The sequence below is a fragment of the Stegostoma tigrinum genome, chromosome 3 (assembly GCF_030684315.1).
Source record: "Stegostoma tigrinum isolate sSteTig4 chromosome 3, sSteTig4.hap1, whole genome shotgun sequence".
Lineage (NCBI taxonomy): Eukaryota > Metazoa > Chordata > Chondrichthyes > Orectolobiformes > Stegostomatidae > Stegostoma > Stegostoma tigrinum.
Window position 1 is genome coordinate 78,656,362 of NC_081356.1, and position 27,062 is coordinate 78,683,423.

Below are 27,062 nucleotides of genomic sequence, written 5' to 3' on the forward strand. Positions count from 1 at the left end.
CTGAACCCTCTTCGATTTGATAATATTCTTTCTTTCTTTCTACAGCAGAGCAACTCTGCTATAGTACTCCAAAAGTGGCCTCAACAATGTCCTGTACAAACTCACCATGATGTCCCAACTCCTAAGAGTTGCTGTGTGAATTTGGATAGCTCTGCCTCAAGAGGCAGTGGACACAGTCAGTAAATAGATTCTCACTAGCCAAGAGAATCCAAGGTTAGTGGGGTTAGTTAGAAATGTGGAATCACATGGTTTGGATCAGCCATAACCTTATTGAATGGCAGAACACATTCAAAGGGCCGAATGGTCTACTTCTGCTCCTATTTCAAATGTTTGCATCTTTTCTGTGGAACCTAGCAGTTCAAAAATTGGTGTCCATGTTTTCTAATGTTACAATAGTAACTTCACTCCAAAAAGTTACTTCATTCCTATCAAGTACTTCAGCTCATTCAAAATCTGTGAAAGGTGTTAGCTAAATATTACTCAATGATGTGCAGTCCAGTTACTTTTAAAATTCTGCAATGAAAGTGAGGAGCAGAATACACAAGGTCTCTCAGTAAAAAAAATTATATTCCCACACCAGTTTAATGTAAAGATGTGCTGCCATCAATGTAGAAGCAAGAGTCTGGCTAAAAACGTTTTAAGACTTAACACTTGGCTGCGGAATTAAGAAGAGAAAAATAATTAACATATAAAACTAAAATCAAATCTTATCTACCTAGAGCAATAATATTTTTATTCTCTACATTTTTACTATAATACAAACAGATTATTTATAGCAAACAAACAAAACATGTTAAGATCCACAACAAATGCCTGGCTCTTCATTGAATATGGGCTGGATATGATTCTTGTTCAATTTTCCCTCTTATAACAGCAGAATCATAGAATAGTTACAACACGAGATCATTCAGCCTTTTCTTGTCTGCAAGAGCAACTCAGTCAAGATATATCAACTTTCATATGCAAGTATATAAATGATAGTATGAGCTCCAATTTTCTCTAGGTCACAAAATAGGTTTATGCTTTTGAATCCCTATTGCATTCCTGCTCTCAACCATAATATATAAACTTTACATTTTCCATTCAGGTCGTGTTAAAAAGAAGTGATAAAACAAAACGGACAGGGAAGAATATACAACCCATAACTGATTATCCAAGCAGAGGTTTCCTTTAGTAGCCCCACTTTGCTTAATGCCTAAATGCAGTTTTTGTCCTACCATTCGACTGAAAAATGTCACATCAACCAATCATTCGTCAAGCTCTACAAGAATAATTTCCTGCCATCACTGCTAAGTTATTTTTAAAGAGTTTGACCAATATTGGCTTAGATTATTTTCAAATAGTAGCAACATTCCAGATTCTTCATCTACATACATTTCACCACTCTTAATGCCTCAAAGATCATCTATAATGCCACATTCCCATAATACATATCTTGAACTTCTCTAATCATTCCTTACGACTCATCTACAACGTTGGAGATCAGCATTGTGTTTCTTCTCTGCCTTGCCTCTAGCATCTAAACGTCGGCATGCATGAGCAACCAGAACTCAATACAGTACTCAATGTGTTATGTAGCCAGAGGCCTACACCAGGCTCAATATCATCCAAGCAATGTTTGTTCTTTTAGCTATAAAGCGAAACATGTTACTGGCTTTGTCGGGTTCTACTTCGGTATTTTAAATATTGAGTCTACCATGTCTGTTAGGCTTCTTTCTTGTTCATCCGTTGTTATTTCAACACCATTTGTTATAAATAATTTGTCAGATTATTTTTCAAATCATGTTCAATGGTTTGCTTTTATCCAAATTCAACTTCACCTATCAGTGATCTTCCCTCAGACATATTTTATCCATTGCACTTTGTATGCTACTTTACTGATTCTACAGCCTCTATATTTAGCTACATTGTCATCTCTGCCCATTTCAAAAACTCCTTAGTTTCTTCTCACGGATTGTCAAAAGGACCTGCGAATGAGGACTTAGTAAGGAGTACAAGATAAAAATATTTTTTGGGAAAAGTCAGGTAAAAGGAGTGTTGTACCACACACATTTACTAAACCAACTTTCAACTGTTAGGCCATCTGGCAAAACTATTTAATGAAACAATGAAATTATTCCAGTTTTTTCAGAATGGAAAATCAAGCAAATGCAATTTTTAATCTAAAGAATATGTTTCAAAAGTGTGCATAAACTGAGTTTATTCTCTAATGTACTCTAAGTAGTACGAAAAATATCGTACATGCAAAAATGAATGAAATATAATTAAATGATACACTGCTGCAGTTAGTAGCTACTCCTAACAGACAATTTCCTGTCTTGATAAGTCACGTTCCTCTATCTTGCAATTTTTCACATAGCCACTGGAGATATTCTATAACTTTTCAAACATTTTCTTTTCCAGGTGTCACATTATATTTGCTCTAGTTATTTTAACACCTGTTCATTTCTCTGGGATCTATATATGGAATTTTAAGCATGCACAGAAACATAGAAAATGGGAGCAGGGTAGGCCATTTGGCCCTTCAAACCTGTTCTGCCATTCAATGTAATAATCCTTCACGATTTCTCCCTACACCCTTTGACCCCTTTAGTCCCAAGAACTATAACTAATTTCCTCTTGAAAACACTGGATCTTCTGGCCTCAACTAGTTTCTGCGGCGGTGAATTAAACAGGCTCACCACTGTCTGGGTAATGAAGTTTTTCTCCAACAGTCCTAAATGGCCTACCATATACCCTTGAACAGTGAGCCCTAGCTTTGGACTTCCAGTTGTTGAAAACATCATAAGGTTTACCCTGTCTCGTCCTGTTAAAACTTTATAAGTTCCAATGAGAAGCACCACTCATTCTTCTAAATTCTACTTAAAATAATCCTAATTGAACAAGGCTCTCTCTGTATGTAAATCCTGCCATTCCAGGAATCAGTTGGTAAACCTCTGTTACACTCCCGCCACAGTCTAAACATTCTCCCTCCAATATTCACAAGATTAAGGTATTGATCTCAGCAAGGCCCTGTACAACTGCTACAAGACATCTCTGCTCTTATACTAGAATCTTCTCATCATGGAGACAAACACACCACCTGCTTTATTTATCACTTGCTGTACCTATATGCTTATTTCCGGTGACTCCTCATATGCCAGTCTTGTTGCACCTCTCTCTTTCCCAATCTATCACCATTCCGATTTCATCTATCTTCTTGTTTTTACCAAAGTAGATAACCTCACATTTATCCATATTATTCTTAATCATGAGTTTGCCCACTTACTCAACTTGTCAAAATCACACTGAATTATCCCTGCATCATCCTCCTCATTCTACTGGTTATGCTCTCAAAAAGATTCCAGTAGATTTGTCATGCATGTTTTCCCTTTCATAAATCTATAACTCTTGTATTTCCCGTCACTTTTCTTTCCCAAGTTTTTCGCTATTAAATCTTACAAAAAACCCTAGGATTTTCTCCACTATTAATGTCAAGCTATCCAGTGTCTAACTTGGTGTTTTCTCTTGACCTCCTTTTTTGAATAGTGGAATTACGTTAGATACCATCCAATCCATAAGGGCTGTTCCTGTGTTTATTAAACCTAGAAAGATGGCCATCAGTTCAAACACTATTTCTCAGGCCACTTCCTTAAATACTCTGGGATGTAGATTATCAAGCCCTGAGGCTTTATTGGTCTTTAATCTCATCAAATTTTCCAAATGCCATTTCCTACTAATACTGATTTTCCTTCCTCTTACTAGGCCCTGCATTACCAACATTTTTGGGACATTAGGTGTCCTCCTTTGTGAAAGCAAAACTAAGATATTTGTTTAGTTGGTCAGCCATCTATCTGTTCCCTATTATAAATTCCCTGTTTCTAACTGTAAAGGACCTATGTTTGTCTTCACTAACCTTTTCTCTTCACATACCAAGAGAAGCTTTTACAGTCAGTTTGTACATTTCCCACAACTGTATCCTCATTATTTTATCCCCTCTTAATCAACCCCTTTGTCCTCCTTTGATGGAAACTAAAGTGCTCCCAATCCTCAGATTTGTAGCTTTTTAGCATATTTTTATTCTGCTTTCTTGGATCTAATACTATCCATAATTTCCCTTATTAGCTGGGTTACCTTTCCCACTTTATTTTCGTGTCACCGGACCAGAAACGTTAACTCTGATTTTTTCTTCACAGATGCTGCCAGACCTGCTGAGCTTTTCCAATAACTTCTGTTTTTGTTCCTGATTTACAGCACCTGCAGTTCTTTCAGTTTTTATTAAGAATTAAAAATTGTTGCACTTGATCCATACAATCTTGAAATGTTTGCTATGGCTTGTCCACCATCACCTCTTTAAGTAACATTCCTAAATGTATCATAGCCAATTCAGGCATTATATCATCAGTTTCCGTGATTCAGATTCAGAATCAACTACGTCACTCTCCAACCAAATGATGATGACATCCTAGCAAATGCATTTCAAAGGCCTCTATGTTCCTCCATAAGACCTGACTTATTGTCTCCATTTCTGAGGCACACACAATACTAATAGAATGTGGCACCTTACAATTTACTTATTTGTGTTTTCTGGTTGTCATCATTTTACATCCACACAAAATTACTTCTGGCTGTCTCTATCTTTATTTTGACTTTATCAAATATACCATCTGTCGTAAATGGATAAACCTATTCACTTGCTCCAATGTGATACCATCCACTTCAATCTTCACTCTAGTTACTTCATTTGTATTCCTTTGAACTACCTTTGTATTTGTCTTTTCAATGCTCATAGTCATCAATATTCCAAAACTGTAAACTTGACTAAATCCAAGATATTTTGCAGGAAGACTTCTGATTCTGCGATCAGCACTGTAAGTTAACACAAATTTATTATGTAGTAACCTCCAGTTTTCACCCTGGAGGAATATCTAATTCTCTGAATATTTGTTCTGTGTACACTGAATAATTTGGTGGCAGTATACAGCCACGTATACCTTCTCCTCACTTGAAGCAAAGTCTTATGGTCCACCCTCAAGCCTAATGTTCATTTTTTAGTTCTCACAATGGTTCTGGATTAAACCTCACATCTTTACTGTCAATGCCACACTTTAGAAACTTATCTGTTAGTTTAAGGTGATAAACAGAATCATAATTTTAAAAAGCAAAACATACTCCAGTTTGTTAAGAAATAACTTTGACTCACTACGCGTGTTACCTCGAGGGGAAGAGGGCTCTTGTAATGCACTGCTTGATAGTCTAGCTGGACCACAAAACAAAACTACAGATATTGGCGTTACAGCAGAACAGCAACGTATATTAGCTATTCGATGAGCTCTTGTCATTTCATCATAAATAAGCCAGTCAGTGGGCAATGCTTGAACAGCCACAGCTTGTCCATTTGCTGGAGGAATCTAATACAAAGTTAAAGGTTGTACATTAGAGTAACATTTTCACAAGGAATGACTTAGCAATGCAATAAAAAAAGTGAAATACTAGAGATGCTTAAATTTAACAGCCAGTCATATTCTTTTTGATTAAACAGGCAGTTTTTAGCAAAGTTCCAAGTTTATTAGATGTTGAAAAGGATTCCAGACTAATTTTCTAATGGCACAAATCACAAGCCTTACCTTCTTATACTGTGGTTGGCTGAGAACAGAAGTAGGGTGAAATCTGACTTTCTTTTCTTTGGATCCAGTCAGCAATAAATTCTCTCGGTCAACATGGATAAGATTTGGGTACATGCCTGCAACTAATGCAGCTTTCACCACAGCCCAATTCTCAGAGTTTGTGTTTACATCTCGAATGTCACCACCCCCTCGTGCTCTCACAAAACCTGAGAGGCAATTTTAAATATAGGTTGAAGGAAAACAATACGGTTTCAAAGCAGTCAAGTCAAGCCAGTCTAACATATTTAGACAAATATGTATTTATACAACACTCATTTGAAGGATTGCGAGCAGGTATGTTGAACTCAGTAGCTGAGTGGTAAAGCACTAACTCTTGGAGCTGGCTTTTTGATGGTGAATTGGACTACCTGCAGTTAAATTTCAACAATAAAGCTCAGATATTTTAAAGTGCCAAGCTCCTTGAATCATGGTGGTCACTTGACTACCACACCAAGTTTTAAAACTCCCTGCCCAATATCCTTTCATTCAATAAATTTCCTAGCCATTGACATCAGCATTCTGCGAACAAATTTTAAAAAAATCTTCACCCGGAGAGTGATGGTCCTGTGGACTTCATTATGAGAAAATGTGGTTGAGGTCCAAATAAATGTATTTTCAAGGAGGATGTAGATATCGTTCATGGTTCAAAGGAATAAGGGGGAGGTTGCAATTAAGGTGTTGAGGTCGATGATCAGCCACGATCTCAGTGAATAGCAGTGCAGGCTCAAGGAATCAAACGGCATTCTCTAGATCCTATATTCATATGCAGTTCATATATATTTTTTAAAATACTTTGTGTGTGTGTCAGATTTTAAAGAACAGCAGTGTAATTTTAAATACAGATATTTACAGATTGCAAGGGAACTATTACTTGCAATAAAACATCGACGAACATTCTAAGACAGACTCACTGGACCTGAAACATTAACTCTGATTTCTCTCCACAGATGCTGCCAGATCTGATAAGCTTCTCCAACAATTTGTGTTTGTTTGATTTTCAACTTCTGCAGTTCTTTCGGTTATTATTAACCCTATATCTCCTTCTCTATTTCAATTTCCTCCTCATCAGGGGTTTTGATTTGCCTTGAGTTTTTTTTTGAGATCAAAGAAACATATTTTGGAAATGAAAGCAGAGCAAGCCAAAACATTAACAAGAATCGAGATAAAATTCATCTCCCAATAAGCGATTGAGAAGTATGGTTACATTTTGAAGGTAGAATTGTATATCCTTTTTGATTGGTTGGGTGCAGACTCCAGATAATAAATTTGTTTACCTGATGTTCATCTCTATTTACCTGATGCCCTGAGTTGTCCCAATAATTGGGTTCTCATGCCAATAATGATTTCCATTGTAGCTTGAGAAAGGAAGTTTTTTTCACAGAATGCTCTCTCCCAACCATCGCTGCGAGCTTTTTGCCAAGCCTGAAAAAAAAATAAAGTAGTATTAAGTAAAGAAAATGTCTAAAATTACAAATTAAACATATCAACCTGTCTAGATTCTGCTGGACAATTCTCCTCCAGTTTTTGAGAGTGAGGACAAGTTCAGCTAGGCAAATGAGGGTGTCGGTGGAGGGGGATTGGTTGGGCCTGCAGGACAGGAAGAAGCGGAGGGCCTTGAGGCCATCTGCATGAGGAATACAGGTGTATAGGGACTGGACATCCATGGTGAAAATGAGGTGTTCGGGGCCAGGGATTTGGAAGTCCTGGAGGAGGTGGAGGTGCTTACGTAGGTAAGCAGTTCCTGGACCAAAGGGGAGAAAATGGAGTCCAGATAGGTGGAGATGAGTTCGGTGGGGCAGGAACAGGCTGAGACAATGAGTCGACCAGGGCAGGCAGGTTTGCGGATTTTGGCAAGGAGATAGAAATGGGCCGTGCGGAGTTGGGGAACAATGAGGTTGGAGGCTGTGGGTGGGAGGTCCCCTGAGGTGATACGGTCATGGATGGTGTTGGAGATGATGGTTTGGTGCTCTGGGGTCGGGTCATGATCAAGGGGGCAGTAGGAGGTGGTGTCGAAGAGTTGGCGTTTGGCCTCCGGCCTCGGTGATGTAGAGGTCAGTGCGCCATACTACCACTGCGCCACCCTTGTCTGCAGGTTTGATGGTGAGGTTGGGGTTGGAGCGGAGGGCTGCCTGTTCCGCAGGGGAGAGGTTGGAGTGGGTGAGAGGGGTGGAGAGGTTGAGGCGGTTGATGTCTCGACGGCAGTTGGAGGTGAAGATGAGGCCTGGGGGTGGTGTCCAGGAAGAGGACTTGTGTTGGAGATGGGTGAAGGGGTCAGTGGAGGGAGGGTTAGGTTCCCGGTTAAATGTTCTGCAGGGGAAGAGGTTGGAGTGGGTGAGAGAACTCATCCTCACCCTCAACAACTTCTCTTTCGATTCCTCCCACTTCCTACAGACAAAGGGGGTGGCCACGGGCAGCCGCATGGGCCCAAGCTATGCCTGCCTCTTTGTAGGTTACGTGGAACAGTCCCTCTTCTGCACCTACACCGGACCTAAACCCCACGTCTTCCTCCGTTACATTGATGACTGTATCGGCGCCACCTCTTGCTCCCAAGAGGAGCTCGAACAGTTCATCCACTTCACCAACACCTTCCACCCCAGCCTCAAGTTCACCTGGGCCATCTCCAACAGATCCCTCACCTTCCTGGACCTCTCAGTCTCCATCTCAGGTAACCAGCTAGAAACTGATGTCCACTTCAAGCCCACTGACTCCCACAGCTATCTAGAATACACCTCCTCCCACCCACCCTCCTGCAATAATTCCATACCCTCTTCCCAATTCCTCTGTCTCCGCCGCATCTGCTCCCAGAATGAGGCATTCCACTCCCGCACATCCCAGATGTCCAAGTTCTTCAAGGACCGCAACTTTCCCCCCGCAGTGGTCGAGAACGCCCTTGACCGCGTCTCCCGCATTTCCCGCATTTCCCGCAACACATCCCTCACACCCCGCACCCGCCACAACCGCCCCCAGAGGATCCCCCTCGTTCTCACATACCACCCCACCAACCTGCGGATACAACGTATCATCCTCCGACACTTCCACCATCTACAATCCGACCCCACCACCCAAGACATTTTTCCATCCTCACCCTTGTCTGCCTTCCGGAGAGACCACTCTCTCCACGACTCCCTTGTCCGCTCCACACTCCCCTCCAACCCCACCACACCTGGCACCTTCCCCTGCAACCTCAGGAAGTGCTACACTTGCCCCCACACCTCCTCCCTCACCCCTATCCCAGGCCCCAAAATTACCTTCCACATCAAGCAGATGCTCACCTGCACTCCTGCCAATGTGGTATATTGTATCCATTGTACCGGGTGTGGCTTCCTCTACATTGGGGAAACCAAGCGGAGGCTTGGCGGCCGCTTTGCAGAACACCTCTGCTCGGTTCGCAACAAACAACTGCACCTCCCAGTCGCGAACCATTTTAACTGCCCCTCCCGTTCCCGTTCCTTAGACGACATGTCCATCCTGGGCCTCCTGCAGCGCCACAATGATGCCACCCGAAGGTTGCAAGAACAGCAACTCGTATTCCGCTTGGGAACCCTGCAGCCCAATGGTATCAATGTGGACTTCACAATCTTCAAAATCTCCCCTTCCCCCACTGCATCCCAAAACCAACCCAGCTCGTCCCCTCCCCCCACTGCATCACAAAACCAGCCCAGCCTCTCTCTGCCTCCCTAACCTGTCCTTCCTCCCACCTCAAGCCGCACCTCCATTTCCTACCTACCACCTCATCCCGCCTCCTTGACCTGTCCATCTTCCCTGGACTGACCTATCCCCTCCCTACCTCCTCACCTATACTCTCCTCTCTACCTATCTTCTTTTCTCTCCATCTTCGGTCCGCCTCCCCCGCCTCCCTATTTATTCCAGTTCCCTCTCCCCAACCCCCTCTCTGATGAAGGGTCTAGGCCCGAAACATCAGCTGCTGTGGTCCTGAGATGGTGCTTGGCCTGCTGTGTTCATCCAGCTCCACACTTTGTTATCTTACAGTCCAACAGGTTTATAGGAAATCCACAAACTTTCAGAGTGTTGCCCCTTCATTGGATGAAGTGAGAGAGAAGCACTGAATTTATAGGCAAAGAGATCAAACGGGCAGACAGAATGAAAGATCATACAAAGTGGAGTGTCAACAGGCCGAATTGTAGGTCTTGGCAGGTGATCGAGGGTGTCAAATGGCCTGAATAACAATCCAATGGGTGACCAATAATCTGATGAAATGAGGTAGAAAGACAATTAAAACAAGTTAAATATAAGGTGGTTCTGGAGACAAACCAAATGACTGGAATAACATGACAGGTTTAAAAGTCACAGATTGGGAGTCTAACTAGAATAACAAGTAATCTAAAACTGTACAAACTAATTAAGGTAGAGGGATCACTAGAATTTATCCAGGTAATGGTGTCAAAACAGGACTGTAAGGAATATTTTAGATACAGAAATGTGGTGGAGTTATATGTAGTGAAACATGAACCCAAGATCACAGTTGAGGCTATCAGTTTCAGCTCGGCAATTCTACGCTGTTGTGCATTGAGAAGGCCGCCTTGGAGGACACTTACCCAAAGATTGGAAGCTGAAAGTCCTTGACCACTGAGCTGTTCCATGGCTGGGAGGGAACATTCCTGTCTGGAGTTTGTTTGCAGTGTCCAGTGAGCTGTTGTCATGGTATCCACATAGTCTCGTCAATATAGCATGTCATTGTTTGCAGCAAACTACCCAGCCTTCAGGCCAGCATTGAACACAACACCGCACAACCCTGCCACAACATTTCACATCAGCGACATGGAAACTTCCATCACATTTGTGAACACCAGCCACCACATACACAGCAGATGTTCATGTGACTCGGCCAATGTTGTCTATCTGCAGGCCAGTATGCCCCAAGGCATGGTATATTGACAAGACCATGCAGACACCACGGCAATGGATGAATGGTCACCGTGTCAACATCACCAGACAGGAGTGTCCCCTCCCTGTCAGGGAACACTTCAACGGTCAAGGACATTCAGCCTCCAATTTTCAGGTAAGCATCCTCCAAGGCAGCCTTTGAGATACACAACAATGCATAAGCAGCTAACAGAAACTGATAGCCAAGTTCTGTACCCATGAAGACTGCATCAACCATGATCTTGGGATCATGTCATGCTGTGCGTGACCCCACCACACTGTTCTAACACTGCCTGTAAAATCTTTGTCCTGATTTGACACCATGACCTTGATAAATTCTTATGATCTCTCCACCTTAATTAGTTTCTACAGTTTTGAATTACTTATTAATCTGGTTAGACCCTCAACATATGACTCTTATACCTATCATATTATTCCAGTCACTTGATTTGTCTCCAGCACCACCTTAATTTTTGTAATTATCGCTCTGCTTCATTTAATTGGATTATAGTTATCCTTTCACTTGTTATTCAGCTGTTGACACTTCACTCACACTATCTGATACTCTTGATCACCTGCACAGACCTATTAATTGGCCTGTCAACATTTCACTTTATGATCTTTTGATCTCTCTGGCCATTGAACTTTCTGCCTATAAATTCTGCGCCTGTGTGCTTCTCTCTCACTTCACCTGACAAAGGGCCAATGTTCATAAAGCTTGTGATTTCAAATAAACCTGAGTGACTGGTGTTGTCCGATTTCTAATGGAGAACCTGGACTGTGGTAGAAATCCAACTGGATCAATGTGCCCAAATGAAAGAAAGATGTTGCCTTTACTTGAGCATATCTCAAGATGGTGAATTTAGACCCAAACTAATGCTGTTTCCTTTCAAAATCTCTTTAAAATAACCTGACATTCATAAGAAACAAGAGATATTGTAGATAATTTGGGTTCTCAAGCCTGTCCTGCCATTTTCAGTAAGATGTCTCCCTCTGCATAACCCTCAACTCCCTGCCTCTGCATAACCCTCAACTCCCTTGCAGATCAAAAAACCTGTTGTTACATCTCAGTGGAGTATTACATTGGAAGTCAAGTCCTGTTATTCCACGAGTCATTGCAAACTTCCCCAATTTACCAGATTTTCAAACTCAGCTTGATGGAAAATACAGACCAGATTTCTGTACTTGAGAATTTATGTGTTATAAATAGACTCTAGACACTTTTAAACAATTATGAATTGATAGCATGTAAGTCTTCTAGTTAAAACTCTAATCCCGCCTGCTGCACACACATACCAAAAGAGACAGTGGGTTTTATGGGAAAAGGAAGGCAGTTCAAAGGACCCTGGCCACAAAATTTTCTGCTGATCAGATTTGATTTTCTATTGTCTTTCTCCAGATACTTTCACTTGTTTACAGGAGACACACAAAGACTGATTCCTACCTTTCAAGGACTTTGACTTATCAACTAAAGATCACAGAATAAAGCAACTGGAAAATGAAAATAAACTGATGATCTTCAGGTTTGACTACTGCTTAAAGCAGATTAAAGAGACAGTTTCTGTCTTTCGAAGAGCTGATTGCCTTTGCCAAAGCATTCACACCTCAAAGCTGTTCAACTGCCTGGGAGCCAATCACTTACTTTTTGACAGGCAAAAGGCCTTTGTCATTAACAACTAGTCATTAGTTCACAGACTAAACCAATTTTCTGTTGCCAGCCACTTATATACCCCTTAGTTTCAGCTTGTCTGCAAACTAAACTTCCATAATTGCTTGAAAAAGCAGCTGTGTAAACAGTACTCACAAATGAGGGTCTGTTTACTCGCTTTTGAAGAGTGCAGCACTCCTTTAACAAGATAATAAAATGTGAGGCTGGATGAACACAGCAGGCCAAGCAGCATTTCAGGAGCACAAAAGCTGACGTTTCGGGCCTAGACCCTTCATCAGAGAGGGGGATGGGGGGAGGGAACTGGAATAAATAGGGAGAGAGGGGGAGGCGGACCGAAGATGGAGAGTAAAGAAGATAGGTGGAGAGGGTGTAGGTGGGGAGGTAGGGAGGGGATAGGTCAGTCCAGGGAAGACGGACAGGTCAAGGAGGTGGGATGAGGTTAGTAGGTAGCTGGGGGTGCGGCTTGGGGTGGGAGGAAGGGATGGGTGAGAGGAAGACCCGGTTAGGGAGGCAGAGACAGGTTGGACTGGTTTTGGGATGCAGTGGGTGGGGGGGAAGAGCTGGGCTGGTTGTGTGGTGCAGTGGGGGGAGGGGATGAACTGGGCTGGTTTAGGGATGCAGTAGGGGAAGGGGAGATTTTGAAACTGGTGAAGTCCTTTAACAAGCCTTGGTTTTGAAAACAGTTCTTCTACTATTTCCGTACACAAGCAAAGATACAGAAAAATATCTCAGCCTTGAATACATTCATTATCGGAATTCGAATACTAAAAATTGATGACCATCTGAAAGGAAATATTCTTCTCATTTCAGTTTTAAATGGGAGACCCCTAGCGTGGTATTCCCCCATGAAGGGAAATAACATCCATGTTTTAAAGCACTTAAAAACTGGTTTCAATTCTCCTCCTTATAAATTCCATCGAATATGTTGTCAACATCTCCTCATAAGTGAGCTCTTTGAGCACAAGAATCAATTTAGTGAACTGTTTTGAATGGTCTCCTTCTTAAATAAGGTGACCAAAACCAAGTAGTATCACGGAATCCTTACAATGCAGGTAGAGGCCATTCGGCTCAACAAGCCTGCACCGAGCATTCACTGAGCATCCCATGTGCCTTAACCCTGTATTCCTGCATTTACTATGGCCAATTCACCTAACCTGCACATCTTTGGACTGTGGGAGGAAACCGGAGCATATGACAGAAACCCACACAGACACATGGAGAATGTGCAACTGCACATCGAAAGTCACCCAAGGTTAGAACTGAACCCAAGTCTCGAGCGCGGTGAGGCTGCAGTGCTAACAACTATGGTACCCTGCAGCACACTATATTTAGCTTCACCAACATCCTAAATGGTTGTAATAAGTCTTCCCCATTTTATACTCCATCTCTATTCCAATAAAAATTATTCAATTTTCCTTATGACCTGCAGTCTTTTTCTACTCAAATAACATTCTGGCTTTCTGTTCTTACCACCAACGCAGGAAACCTTTCAGAGCTGCAGATTCAGGTGATTCCCACAAAGTTAATACCAACATCACAGCAGCAAAAATCAGTTCCAAAAGGAAGGTGACGCCCTAGTGGTATTAATGCTGGACTATTAATCCAGATTCACAGGTAATGTTCTGAGGACCTTTGTTCAAATCCCTCCACGCAGACAGTGGAATTTGAAGTCTAATGTTGACCACTAGGCCAGTGCCAATTGTCAGGAAAATCCACCTGGTTCACTCATATCCTTTAAGGAAGGAAACTGCCATCCTTACCTGGTCTGGCCTACTTGTGAATCCAGACCAACTGCAGTGTGGTTAAGTCTTAACTGTCCCCTGGACAATTAGGAATGGGCAATAAATGCTAGCCTAACCAGCGACACCATCATCCCATGAATGAATAAAAAAAGCAAAGCTGGACAAAGGCAATGTTATGAAGGCATTTTTAATTCAGTTTCCACAGCTGACTTGTAATGAACAGGGAGCACGAGGGAGAGGATAAATTGAGGATCAGGCTCAGAGCCCATCACCTACCCGAGGGAGAAACTTGCCAGCTAGATCAGTGTTGCTCAAGTTTTGAACAAGTTAGAGTATGAAAAAAACGCAGCGCGGAATCACAAGAAGACCACGAGTTGACTGATTGGTGAGCATTGGAGTTGCCTTTCCTCTAAAGTTAAGGAGCTTGTATATGGAGCTAAAAACTTGAAATTTTCAACTTACCAAGGGTTCCGTAAAAGGTCCAGTTTGCTTCTTACTGTAATGTTGACTGAAGGGAAGTGGTTAGCTGCTAGTCTTTATTTTTTTAAAAAATGATAAGGTATATTCTCAAATACATAAGGGATCTGGAGGGTATTTCTAACCTTGGACACGTGTATGTGCTATGTGGGAATCCAGGATGTTTTCCATGTCCTTAATAATTATATGTACAGAAGGGGCCATGAGTTACAGCCAATCCAAAGGGATAAATGCATTGTAGATAGCAATGCTATGAAATGCTTGAAGCAGGAATGCCCACAGTACATATCACTCTCCGGTCTGTGATGAAGTTGATAGTTCATCTGGAAACTGCAGCCACATACAAGTCCATGGCACCGTGCTCAGCACAACTGTACAAATGACAGGCGAAAGAACAACAGCAATAACGGCAACAAGATATTCAATAGTTTTCTAAACCGGTGCTTCTGCAGTCTTTCAGTGACTGCACTGACTCCCCCAGAATCAGGAAGGCACACATCATCTTGTATTTTGTCAGTAGCCACTGAATACCCTGAAGATGATGGATGAATAGCCAACAGTCACAGTCCACGTTGGTACCAACATAGGCAGAAAGAATAATGTGGTCCTGCAGTCAGAACTAGAGAAATTAGGTAGCAACTTAGCAAGCCAGGCCTCAAAAGTAGTTCTCTTCAGATTACTCCTGCTATTACATGCAAGTGAATATAGGCATAGGTGTTGCAACCGACATTTGCAGGGCATACCTTCTCATTATCTAGTCCCAACAAACTTTAAATAAAAACAAATTAAACTTCTGAAGAAAAATCATACAAGACTAGAAATGTCAACTCTTTCTTTCTCCACAGGCTGGGCAGACTTCAGGTTCTTTTGTTTTTATTTAGAATTTAAACTTAACCAGCGAAGAGCTGGATTCATCCCTCCCATTCACCAACCAGGTCATATCTACCACCAGTGCCTGCATATCACCACTATTCCGCCTCTACCTCTTCCCCCTAACCTCACATCCAGTCCTGAAGGAGGGTAATACCTGAAATGTTGATTGCTCCTTTCGTCCAGATGCTGTCTGGCCTGAACAGCCTCCTGTTTGTCTATTTAAATTTAAAAAGGCTGGTGATATGGCCAATCATGAGTCTCAGACACATCAGGTTAAGCAATAAGGACAAAAAACTGCTAAAAGATTTGACCATTGACAATTGTATTAAACACATATAAAAACTAACATACATACACAATTCTGAGGAAAAGCAAAACATGAAACTTCTGCACTGTGTTAGCTTTGAAATACTTTGGCTGAGTAATAGCTAAATGCATGGCAGTGGGGGGATAATTGTGCCAAATGATGCTCTGGTTTGACTTCCTGGACAGCTGCATTTTGCTAAATTCTCTTTGCTTCAAAAGTGAGGTTGATTCCAAGGATGTCCCCATGTGGTAAAAAAATGATATTTGGTGGGTTTTCAGCTCATACTTTGTTGACAGGAGTACCAAAGAAACAGGGAGACAGCAATGGGCTGCTATGTCCGAAGCCAGCCAAATTCTCTTTAACTGAGGTCAAAAATGCAAACAGTCTTACACCACTCTCAAACTGAACCACGTGACTTATCTCTGCAGGTTCTCCACATTGTAATATTCTATCCAAGCTCGCTGCTCCTTGTGGACGCAACATTGTTGCCATTGTAACCACCATTTTCCTCAGCAAAGTTTCCTTCATACAGTCCACATGATTATCTAAGTCAATATTTGAAACACATCTCTTTCGACAGAATATAATTTCAGTTTGTTGTGATTGAAAGTATAAGTCAGTAGCTCCAGCAAAGAGTGTCACATCCAAAAAGGCATCAAAACAGTCGCTTAACAAAGTCACCAAGCAACCTCCCAAGAAGTAAAGGAAGACTGAGAAACAAAGCTATTCAACCTTCGTGCACCGGGTGATGATGCCGGTCCATGCTTCCACCAGCATTTCATCCAAGGTCATAAATGTCATGAACTCCTTCATAGTCAACATCTGAGTGCACTGCCTCTGAGATTTCGTACCTGATTTATTACAAGCCCCAGATCACACCAGCCAGGGAAATTCGGAGATTCATCCACCTTATGGTGCCGGGCGAACTAGCCAAACACGCCATCTCTGAAGGCACAAAAGTGGTTATCAAGTGCACCAGTTCCACTTAGATTGGTCATGCTAATGAAAAATAAAACATTCAAGTGCTTGGTTAGAAACTTGATGCAGCAAGGAGGGCTTTAGATTGGGAGAGATGGCATCCTGCACAGCTTTGATTGATTCAGGCCTTCTTTCAGCACAATCTTTTTCCTTGTGGAGTGATTTGCCAATGTTATTGAGAAGGGCTTAAAAACTTGGCAGGGGTACGGGAACTAATTCCAAGGAAGCCTTGTTTCAATGACCTCTCTTAAAGAAACTATTCAGGCATGTCAACAAAAACTTCAACTAAATTCTCTTTTTCATAATCCTTTAAAACATAACTCTGCTAAGCAATACTGAAGTGTCTTCATAATAGTTGGCAAAACAGCAGTATTCCCAGCCTCTAACCTACCACTGTAACCAATGTATTTGTATGACAAGTCCAGTTGAGCTGCAAGTTGCTAGTCAGGGGTTCAGCGATGGTAACATCCTTGAATGTCAAGGGGTGGTAATCAGATTGTCTCTTATTAGAGATGGTCATTGCCTGGCATTTGTGTGGCATAAATGTTACTTACCAATTGTCAGTCTAAGATTGGATATTGTCCAGGTCTTGTTGCATTTGAACATGGGCTACTCCAGCATTTGAGGAGTTTGAATGGTGCTGAACATTAGTGATCATCTTCATCTCTGACCTTATGATGGAGGCAAGGTAATTGAAGAAGCAACTGGAGTTAATTGCGCCTAGGACACTACCTGGAGAAACTCCCATAGAGATGACTGACCTTCAACAAGCACAACCACCTTCCTGTGTGCCAGGCATGACCCCAATCATTGGAAAGTGGTTGATTTCAGTTTTGCTCGGGTATCGGGATGCCACGTTTGGTCAAATGCAGCCTTGATGTCAAGGTCTGTTATTCCCTCCACCCCTCTTGAATTTAGCTCTTCTGTCTGTGTCTGAACCAAGGCTGTAATGGTGTCAGGAGTGAATGGCCCTGGCAGAACCTAAACTGGGCACCAGCAAGCAAGTTATTGTTAAGCAAGTGCTGTTTGACAGCACTGCTGATGAAACCATCCACCATTTACTGATAAAAAGACCATAAGATACAGCAGCAGAGTTAGGTCATTTGGATCATCAGGTCTGCTCCACCATTTGACCATGGCTGATATCTTTTTCAACCCCATTCTCTTGCCTTCTTCCTGTAACCCTTAATTTCCTTACAAATCAAGAACCTATCACTGTCTTAAATACACTCAATGACGTGACCTGCACAGCCTTCTTCGACAATAGAATTCCATAGACTGACCACCCTCCGACTGAAGAAATTCCTCCTTATCTCAATTCTAAAAGGTAATCGCTTCACACTGAAGTTGTGCCCTTGGGTCCTTATCCCTCCTATGAGCAGAGACATCATCTCCATGGCCACTCTGTCCACACCTCTCAGTATTCCGCAAGTTTCAGTCAGATCTCCCTCATTCTTCTAAACGTTATTGAGTCCTCAATTAACGTGAGAAGTCCTTCATTTCCAGGATTATTCTTGTAAATCTCCTTTGGACCCCCTCCATTACCAGGACATCTTTTCTTAGGGGCCCAGAAGCTGCTCACAATATTCCAGATGCTGTCCGACCAGAGCCTTATAGACCATCAGTAGAACACACTGGCTCATTGTATAGCCCTCTTGAAATGAATGCTTGCACTCTGTTCCTGCACATCTGTTTCAGCGTCTCAGTTTCTCGCCCTCTGCTTCAGCCCGTCTTCCTAACTGCCAAATTAACCTGCATGTTAACCTTGAGAGAATCCTGAACCAGGGCTTCCTGTGCTTCAGATTTCCACAACTTTTCCCATTTAGAAAATAGTCTACACCTCTATTCTTCTTACCAAAGTAGATAACCTCACACTTTTCAACACTGTTTTCCATCTGTGATTTCTTAGCCAACTCTCCGTCTGTCCAAGTCTTTTTGCAGCTCATTTCCTCATTACCTATCCCTCCACCCATCTTTGTATTTTCTGCAAACGTAGAAACAATGCCCACAGTCCCTTCATCCAGATTGTTAATACATAACATGAATTGGTGTATTCCCAACACTGACCCCACCTGTCACTTGAAAAAGATCCCTTTATCTTCACTCTCAAAAGCCCAATGTTGTTTGTACACAAATTGTGTTTCATTGTATGGTCAGGAAGACGGATGGCATCAATGACTAGGAAACTAAGGGTGGTAGCTTTTAAACGGGGTTTTACTGGTGTTCCTACCTGCTGCCATATTTAGCTTTGAAATATAAAACCAACAACGTTCATTCCATTTCACTTGGAAAAACATGTCAAATTCCATTTCTCTTTGAAAAATACCTCAGATTCCACACAAAGCTAATTTCACTTATATCTCTATCGCTCATCACCTCTGTCTCTGATATATCACACTGAGTTCAAATTGCTGCACTGGATAAGGTAAAACTTTCTCAAATTAAATAATACGCAAGGTAAAGCCATTGCCTTTAGTCCCCACAGTATTTTAGTTCCCTCATCACTGATCAATTCATTTCCTGGCTGCTGATCAATGTTAAACCAGATCATTTACACACCTTCTGTTCTGAGCACAAAGTGCCTTTGCTGCAACATTACAGTGTAATTGGCAGTGCAGCTTGAGGTGCAGCACTGAAGTGAAGTAGTAAATGGATCAGAGTCCTGCCATGAGTGTTCTTAGGGGTTGGCAAGTTAGATGCCAAATGTGGTGTCTAAGGTGAGTTTCAATGATGTGTTTGCTTGACAGGTTTGTGAACTTCTAAAGAGTATTCTTTTTAAACAGCTGGAAAAATATTCTAGTGTTATGACATGGATCGTAAATTTGCTACATAAGGATGCAAAGGAGGCATGGAAGATGGGTGACAGCTAGGAGACCTAACAATCACTATCCCAATGAACAGAGAGGAGCCTTCTATTCTACCAGACACAGCATGTACCCACCCCTCCTCTCCCAGTGGGAGACAGTGGCCATGACTCCAGCCAGCACCAACGCTAGAAGCGAAAAATTCAGGTGAATGATCTAACATCTGAACTGTGGCATCAGAAAATGGCCTGGCCCTCACTTTCCAACTCAAAGGTGAAATTCCTGACCATAGTTCGCAAATTATTAACGTACAGTACTGAAATTCAAACATTAATATTAGTTTGGCATTAGTAAGAGTATACATCACTTGAGAATCAGGGCAAAATGGATAAATTTGGACTGAATGCTCCATAGGTACAGCCTACATTTCAGAATCATAGAACCCCACATTGTAGAAGCAGGCCAGTCAGCCCATCAAGTCCACAATGGCCCATCAAGTCCACAATGACCCTCTGAGGAGCATCTCACCCATACCCACCCCCTACACTTCCTATCCGAGACACTACGGGCAATTTAGCATAGTCAATCCACCTACTTGTGGATCTATCTTTGAACTGCGGGGGGAAACCGGAGCACCTGGAGAAAACCCACTCAGGCACGGGGAGAACGCGCAAACTCCACACAGACAGTTGTCCGAGGACGGACTCAAACCCAGATCCCCAGTGCTGTGAGGCAGCAGTATTAACCACTGAGCCACCGCGTCGCCCCAAGTTTATGCAACATCTACAGGTATCAGCAACTTAAATGCCAACATGTAAAAGACTTCATGGTACATCTTCAAAATGGAGTGAGGTAACAGACCACAACAGAGAAAAGATGGGAACAGAGTAAAAGGCTGCAGAGGAAAGAAAAAAAAGTGCGAAAAGGGCTGCAAGTGCAAAAACAGCAGGGACAGTGAGAGGAAAAGATAAAGAGTGGAAAGACAGTGAAAAGTAGAGATCTTCAAGCAGCAAATGTCAGGGATCAGCCTTAAGAAGCATAGATATTATCAGTAGGAGATGGCCAGAAGCATAAAGCTGTGAGGTACCAAAGATGAAACCTTTTAAGGTTATTGCAAAGGGATATTGAGGCAAGAAAATGTTGAGAAACAGATGAGTGGAGTGCACAGTCTGTTTTAAGGGTCTCCGGAGTGCCATTAACTAATGGCATCGACGAATGCACAGAAATTTGTCAAAAATTAAACCACCTGTGGGAAGAAGCTTTAGTATGACTGGATACCTCTTCACTGAGGTTTAAAGGTCTGGAAGGTTACAACTGGTGTAAAAGGGTTAAATATTTCTTTCTGTTTTACATAATGGGATTATTCTAGTCTTCTACAATGGAAAATAGTTTGTGTTTTGTGTAAGCTCTGTCAAGGCAGGTTTCACTCCAAGATATGACTAATTTTGAACGACCACAAGTTGTGAGCATAATCACGAGATACAACTATATTAGCAAGAGGCGGTGTACAATTCATAAGAAGCATAAATAGTATACTGTTAGGTACTCATTTCCTCAAATTTGCAAGGCAGCAATATTAGAAGGGAGTGATGTAAATAAATATATTTTATAAAGTTAATACTTGATCACAATGGAGTTCTGAACTTGTGATAATGAATTTTTAAAATTCTAAAAGCTCACCTGGAAAGCTCTTAGGAGAGCCATGTGGTCACTAAATGTTCCTGCAGCAAAGCGCTTTCTACACAACATTGAAGCACGCTTTTGTGAAGGTTGCACTGGTAGAACAAATGGATCTCGATAGGCCAGAGTGCAGGCAATAGTGAGAATAGGATCGAGGCACTTCAAAACTACAGCACAAAGAACCATCTTTCCCAGATGAGGCTCCACAGGAAGATCCGCTAAGTGGTAACCAAGTTCTGTTAGATCTTCCCAACTATCCATGGCATCTATCGTCTAAAAACAAAATTAGTACAATAAATTTGCTTCAGATAATCCTTTATTTTAAAATATACTCCTTATTTATAAACATAATAAATATCTCATACCTTGAGCATCTGAACAGCATTTCTAACAATAAGTGAAGGTGGGGGCTCTGGTGCTTTTGCAAGGAAGTCCGCAATTGGACAATTGATTGGAGCCAGCAGTTTGGTATGTAGGCAAAGTTCCTATGGATACAGACATGAAAATGAATCAATTGCAATATAAAACTGACTATCCTTAATCTCAATTATATCTTTCTACAAATAATTGATTTGGATCAAAAATAAAGCCTTAGTTTTTTCACAGACTCATATAAAATGCACAAGGCACAAGAAAAATAATTTTCAATGCCCATTTTTTCCCCCTCAATGCTCAATTCTGATTAAAAACTATCGTTAAGTATCAGTGGTGAATTCATTCAAACAAAGAACTCCTCCATTTAACCCTTCGGTAGAGAAAAATATTACAAATATTTACTATTATTCACAAGAAAAAGAACGCAGAATATGAATACTGAAGCAAACATGCACCTGCAATGGCATCCGAAGCAACTCTGGCGTCTGAAACTCTAACAGGTTTTGGAATCGCAGTCTGCTAAATAGGTGAAAACAAATTCCTGGCCGGCAGCGCCCTGCCCTATTAAAAAAAAACGTAAATAAGTTAATCAAGTAAGAGGAGTCAGTCTAGTTCTGTCTTTGCTCGTAACAAATTAGTAGTATTCCACAAAATCCCAGTTTACAAAATACAATAAGCTGCAAAAATTTTGGAATCATCAAATTGGTAAATACATTGCTAATCAAAGGAAAAGCAATATTTATGATATTCTCAGAGCAGTACTGTAAGTTTTGTCTTGATTTGATATTCTCTAAGCGCTAAACACTTCCTGAAGCATTGTGTATCCAGGGATGTGGCAATACTGCCCAATATTTGACTAAACTAATAGAGCAACTTTGAGGGTAATAGCAGCCCCTTCAAAATTAAACCTGATATTCATCTCTTACGCACAATCACATTGCCAGATAAAAATGAAAAATAACAGACGCAAAAATCTGGAACAAAGAGAAAATGCTGGAAATGCTCAGCATACAAGGCAACATTTTTGAGAATAAAAATAGACATTGTTGGAAATACCCAGCACAACTGGCAGCATCTGTGGAGAGGAAAACATAGTTAATGTTTCAGATTAATAACCTTTCATCAAAGCAGGTCTATCACATCATCAATGGTTCTGTTTCTTTCTACACAAATGCAACTTAACCTGAAAATTATTTCTGGTGTTTTATGTTTCAATTTCATTATTAGAGAATTTCTGATTAGATGTGAACACATTATAGTTACCACTAAATAGTTCTAATCCTAAACTTTGAAAGTAAAGACATTAACAAAGGTGCTAAAAACCATGCAGCTGAGAAGTCTCAAATAAACAACTGTACCAATGACTGGCCATAAGACAATAAAGCAAAAATGGCTGACCTACTGGTTTAGTCAAAAATTTGGCCCATTGTGTCTGCTCTGCTATTCAGCTGACAGATCACAGCTGATCTGAAAATTCAGAACTCCAGTTTCTTGTCTGCTCCCCAATAACCTTCAATTCCCTTACCTGATTAGGGTTCTGTCTCAACCACCTTCAACAGCCTTTTGCCATAGATTCACTACCCTCAGAAGAAATCTGTCCTCATCTCTGTCTTAAGGGGGTGTCTCCTTAGTGAGATTACACGTTCTGGTCCTGGACACACTCAATGAGGAAACAACCTCTTAGGAGACTTGATAGGGGAAGTGCGAAGAATCTTATGTCTAAACAAGATTATTCTTTACTCTTCTAAACTCCAGTGAATACGTGCTAAACTATTTGTAAGAAATGCCTCTATGCTAAGGATCAGTTCAGCAAACCTTCTCTGGATTGCCTCTACTACCAATACATCTTTTCAGAGACAAGATGACTAAAACTGTACATAGTATTCCAATTGTGTTCTAATACCTTGTATACTTTTAGCAAGTATTCCCTATTTCTGTATGCCATTTTCTTTGAAAAAGGCCAACATTCTACATGTCTTCTCTGTTCTGCTCTTGTGCTAGCTTTTTGTCACACTTCTGTGCTGCAGCCATTCATTTAATTACTCAACCCTTTATTCTTGCATTATATCACATCTGTGAAGCTTTTACTCACTTTATTAACCTGATTATTTCCCTCTTCAGAGGCTGTGTATAATCCGGACTATTTGCCTTGCTACCTATTTTTGTGTCTTACAAAACCTGGTGATAGGTACATGCACTTTCCATATCCGAGTCACGAATATACATTGTAAAGATTGTGGCACCAGCACTGATCCCAGCGACATTCTATTAGGTACAGACGGGGTCATCAAGAAATTGCTCCTCTTAGCTAACTCTTTCCTCTACTAGTTAGTCAAACCTCCATCCATGCTAAGACCCTCCTGCCAACTCTGTGGGCCCCTCTCTTATCAGGTGGTCATGCAAGTGATATCTTAACACCATTTGGAAATGCAAATCCCTAAATCACATCCATGGGCTTCCCTTTAATCGATCTTGCCTGTCACCTCCTCAAAGAATTCTAATAAATTTGTCAGGCAAGGTTTCTCTTTCATGAGGCTATGCCAACTCTGCTTGATTGTAGAAACATGGTGCATGAGTAGGCCACTTGATTCTTCATGCTGGCTGTGCTATTCAATGAATATAGCTGATCCTCAATCTAAGCACCGTATTCCCACTTTCTCCCCATACCCGATGCCTTTTAAATTAAAAAAAAGATCTTTTTTGGATATATTGATGGGTATGGCCTCCACAGCCTTGTGGTGCAGAAGTCTACAGGGTCACTGCCCTTTGACTGAAGAAATTTTGCCTCAAGTCAATCCCATACTCAGAAGTTCACAGAATCCCTACTGTACAGAGAGGGCATTTGACCCATACAGTGCACACCGATTCTCCAAACAGCATCCACCCTATCCCTGTAACCCCACTTTTACCATAGTTAACTCACCTCGCCTGCATAATACACAGCAATTTAGCACAGCTTAACCATCTCAATCTGAATATCTTTGGGCTGTGGTAGGAAACCCACAGAGTCATGGAGAGAACGTGCAAATTCTACATGCAGTCACCCGAGGCTGGAATTGAACCTGGGTTCCTGGTGCTGTGAAGCAGCAGTGCTAAGCACCTTATGGTCTATCCTCCATTCTGAATCTGTGTCCTCTGGGTCTTCTAGACTCCCCAGGCAGGAAAAAGATCATCCCTGCATCTATTCTGTCCAACCCTGTTAGAATTACATTATGTATTTCTAAATGCTAGTATATCCTTTATAGACTCTTAACATTTTCCCAATCATAGATGTTAAGCCAACTTGCTTATAATTAACTGGATTTGTCTCCCTTCCTTTTCTGAATAAAGAAGTTACACTGAAATTTTCCAATTGTCCAGGCCTTTTCCAGAATTTAAGGATTCTTAGGAGATGACTATTAGTGCATCCACTTTCTCCACAGTCAGCTAGTTAATTTTCTGCTTGACACCTACAAACTGCAATTTTGCTGGAGCTTCTCCATTCTGTTGATTGCAAAGTTGTCCCGATGTCAGGGTTAGCTGCTCTCGCACCCAAATCTGGATCAAAACTGTAATATCATCTAGAGGGGAGGGTTACATGCAGAACCCAAAAATGAGAACCAACAAAACAAGTATGCACAAATAAGTTTTGCTTAACATCACTCATTCCATAAGTTTATTGATAATTGAGAGATGTTTACAGGGTAATATTTGCCTGATTTACATTTATATTGTGTGTTGAGGCCAACAAATAATACCCATGCAATCTTCTAGAATGCCAGGCAGATGTCAATGTCATGGATGAAAAGCTTGGTTGAGGTAATTCAATATTTTCTTACAAATATGTTGAAAATCACAAAATCATAGTACCTTCCCTTCCTCTGGACAGCACTCGCTTTAGAAATCCATACCATTTTTAACATTGTGACAGAGTTCAGAGCATCAAATGATTTCTGAAACAAAAAAAAAATCATTGAATCAATTAAAAGTTCCCAAATTCAGGGTATTATACACATACTGATGCATATCAAGTTAAATTACCTCTTTTACTTTCCCAGAATCAATGACAAATACCACATCATTAACAGTAATACTCGTCTCTGCAATATTTGTGGAAAGAATCTGAAATAAGACAGAAAAATCAATTGTGGTTTCAATGCATGAAAAACATAAATGTGAAATCTCAAGTTCTTACTCAACTCACAATTTTACGAATTCCATTAGGTAGACTTTTCAACACTTTTTTTTGATCAGACGTCTGCATGTTCGAGTGAAGCATAAAAACCTGCAACCTAAAACATAAAAAAGCACTGTTTAAATATTAATTTGCATTAAATTAAAACAGCTACAATACACATGGGATGAGTATTATGAAATACCCTTCATTTGCCTGGATTGGTACAGGTCCAACAACACTCGAAAAGCTTAACAGCATCTAGGACAAAGCAGCCTACCATTCAACATTCATTGTTTGTCACAATACACACAGTTGTCACTGTGTCGATCTATAAGATGCACTGCAATAACTCAATGTTTCTTTGGCGACACCTTCCAAATCCACAACCTCTACAACCTGGAAGAGTAGAAGCAGAGGCAAAGGAATACCATACCCTACACATTCTGCTCCAAGTCACATATCATCCCAACTTGGAACTAAATCAGCATTCCTTTATTGTCACAATCAAAATCCTGGAACACCATTTCAAACTGCACTCTGGACATTCCTGCACCATAAAGGGCTGCAGCAGTTCAAGAAGGTATCTCACCATCACCCTCTCTAGGAAAATTAGGGATGGACAATAAATGCTGACTCAGTCAGGGATGCCCACAACCCAAGAACAAACTGAAAACAGGGCAGACTCTTGCTTCTTTTTGACTAAGTGTTACTTGTGTTAAGATTTTTAAATGGGGCTTTTTGTCACCAGTCTAGTACGTTTTCTAGCCATACCTTACCAAACTCACCTCAATACTTTTACCGTCCCATGACACCCCTATTGTCTGAGTCTAGTCCCATATTAAAATGACCCATTCCCAGGACAACTCGTCACTGGAATTGAGAGTCCAGTAAATCCCAGCATTTACCAGCATTCCTGACACCAGTGTAATCTTTAAAAGGGCACCCAGGTAAGCACTAAGAGTCCAGAGCTGCCCTACACAATTCTCGATATCTAGCCCAGGCACGGAAGAGAGAACTGTAGGTCTTGCTGGGCAGGGTGGTGCACAAATGGAAAATCCTCTTCCTTCAGGCCAGCAGCGGTGGCCATGGTATTAGGCAACATTAGCCTGGTCTGCGGTTACTTACTGACTCAGTGCAATCTCAGTCATCTGGAGGAATGCACAGCTAAGAAAATCAATGTCCTCCAATCAGCTCACATAAGTGTCACCAACCTCATTCTACGTACCTCATATTTACTCTCTTTGCTACTGTACTCCAGTTCCCTTCAATCCGGAGCTATCCCACTTTCGCTATTGGCTACATTTCTCACGCATAGATACCCACCTCTAACAGCAATAACCCTGCTTGCCCTTGGAGCTGCATAAACATTCACACGGGATACCACAGGATCAGCACCAGAAGTAACAGTTGTGCCACCCATTTATCTTGCTTAATACATGCCTCAATTTTTCCCCCAAGAAGAAACTAGTCTA

At 41.4% G+C, this 27,062-nt stretch overlaps 1 protein-coding gene across 3 annotated transcripts in view; it reads right to left on the bottom strand.

The window, feature by feature from the left end:
- Positions 1-27,062, bottom strand: part of ythdc2 (YTH domain containing 2) — a 183,070-nt gene that overhangs the window by 65,997 nt on the left and 90,011 nt on the right. For 2 of the 3 annotated variants that reach the window (XM_048527079.2, XM_048527075.2), the window contains exons 16-24: positions 25,618-25,705; positions 25,455-25,535; positions 25,284-25,366; positions 21,890-21,995; positions 21,425-21,544; positions 21,060-21,332; positions 6,941-7,067; positions 5,607-5,812; positions 5,195-5,390 (exon numbers count right to left, since the gene is read on the bottom strand). In XM_048527079.2, coding sequence (XP_048383036.1) covers positions 5,195-5,390; positions 5,607-5,812; positions 6,941-7,067; positions 21,060-21,332; positions 21,425-21,544; positions 21,890-21,995; positions 25,284-25,366; positions 25,455-25,535; positions 25,618-25,705 — 1,280 coding nt within the window. Of the gene's footprint in view, positions 1-5,182; positions 5,391-5,606; positions 5,813-6,940; positions 7,068-21,059; positions 21,333-21,424; positions 21,545-21,889; positions 21,996-25,283; positions 25,367-25,454; positions 25,536-25,617; positions 25,706-27,062 lie in introns of all 3 variants that reach the window. The other variant, XM_059644689.1, reaches the window with a different exon arrangement.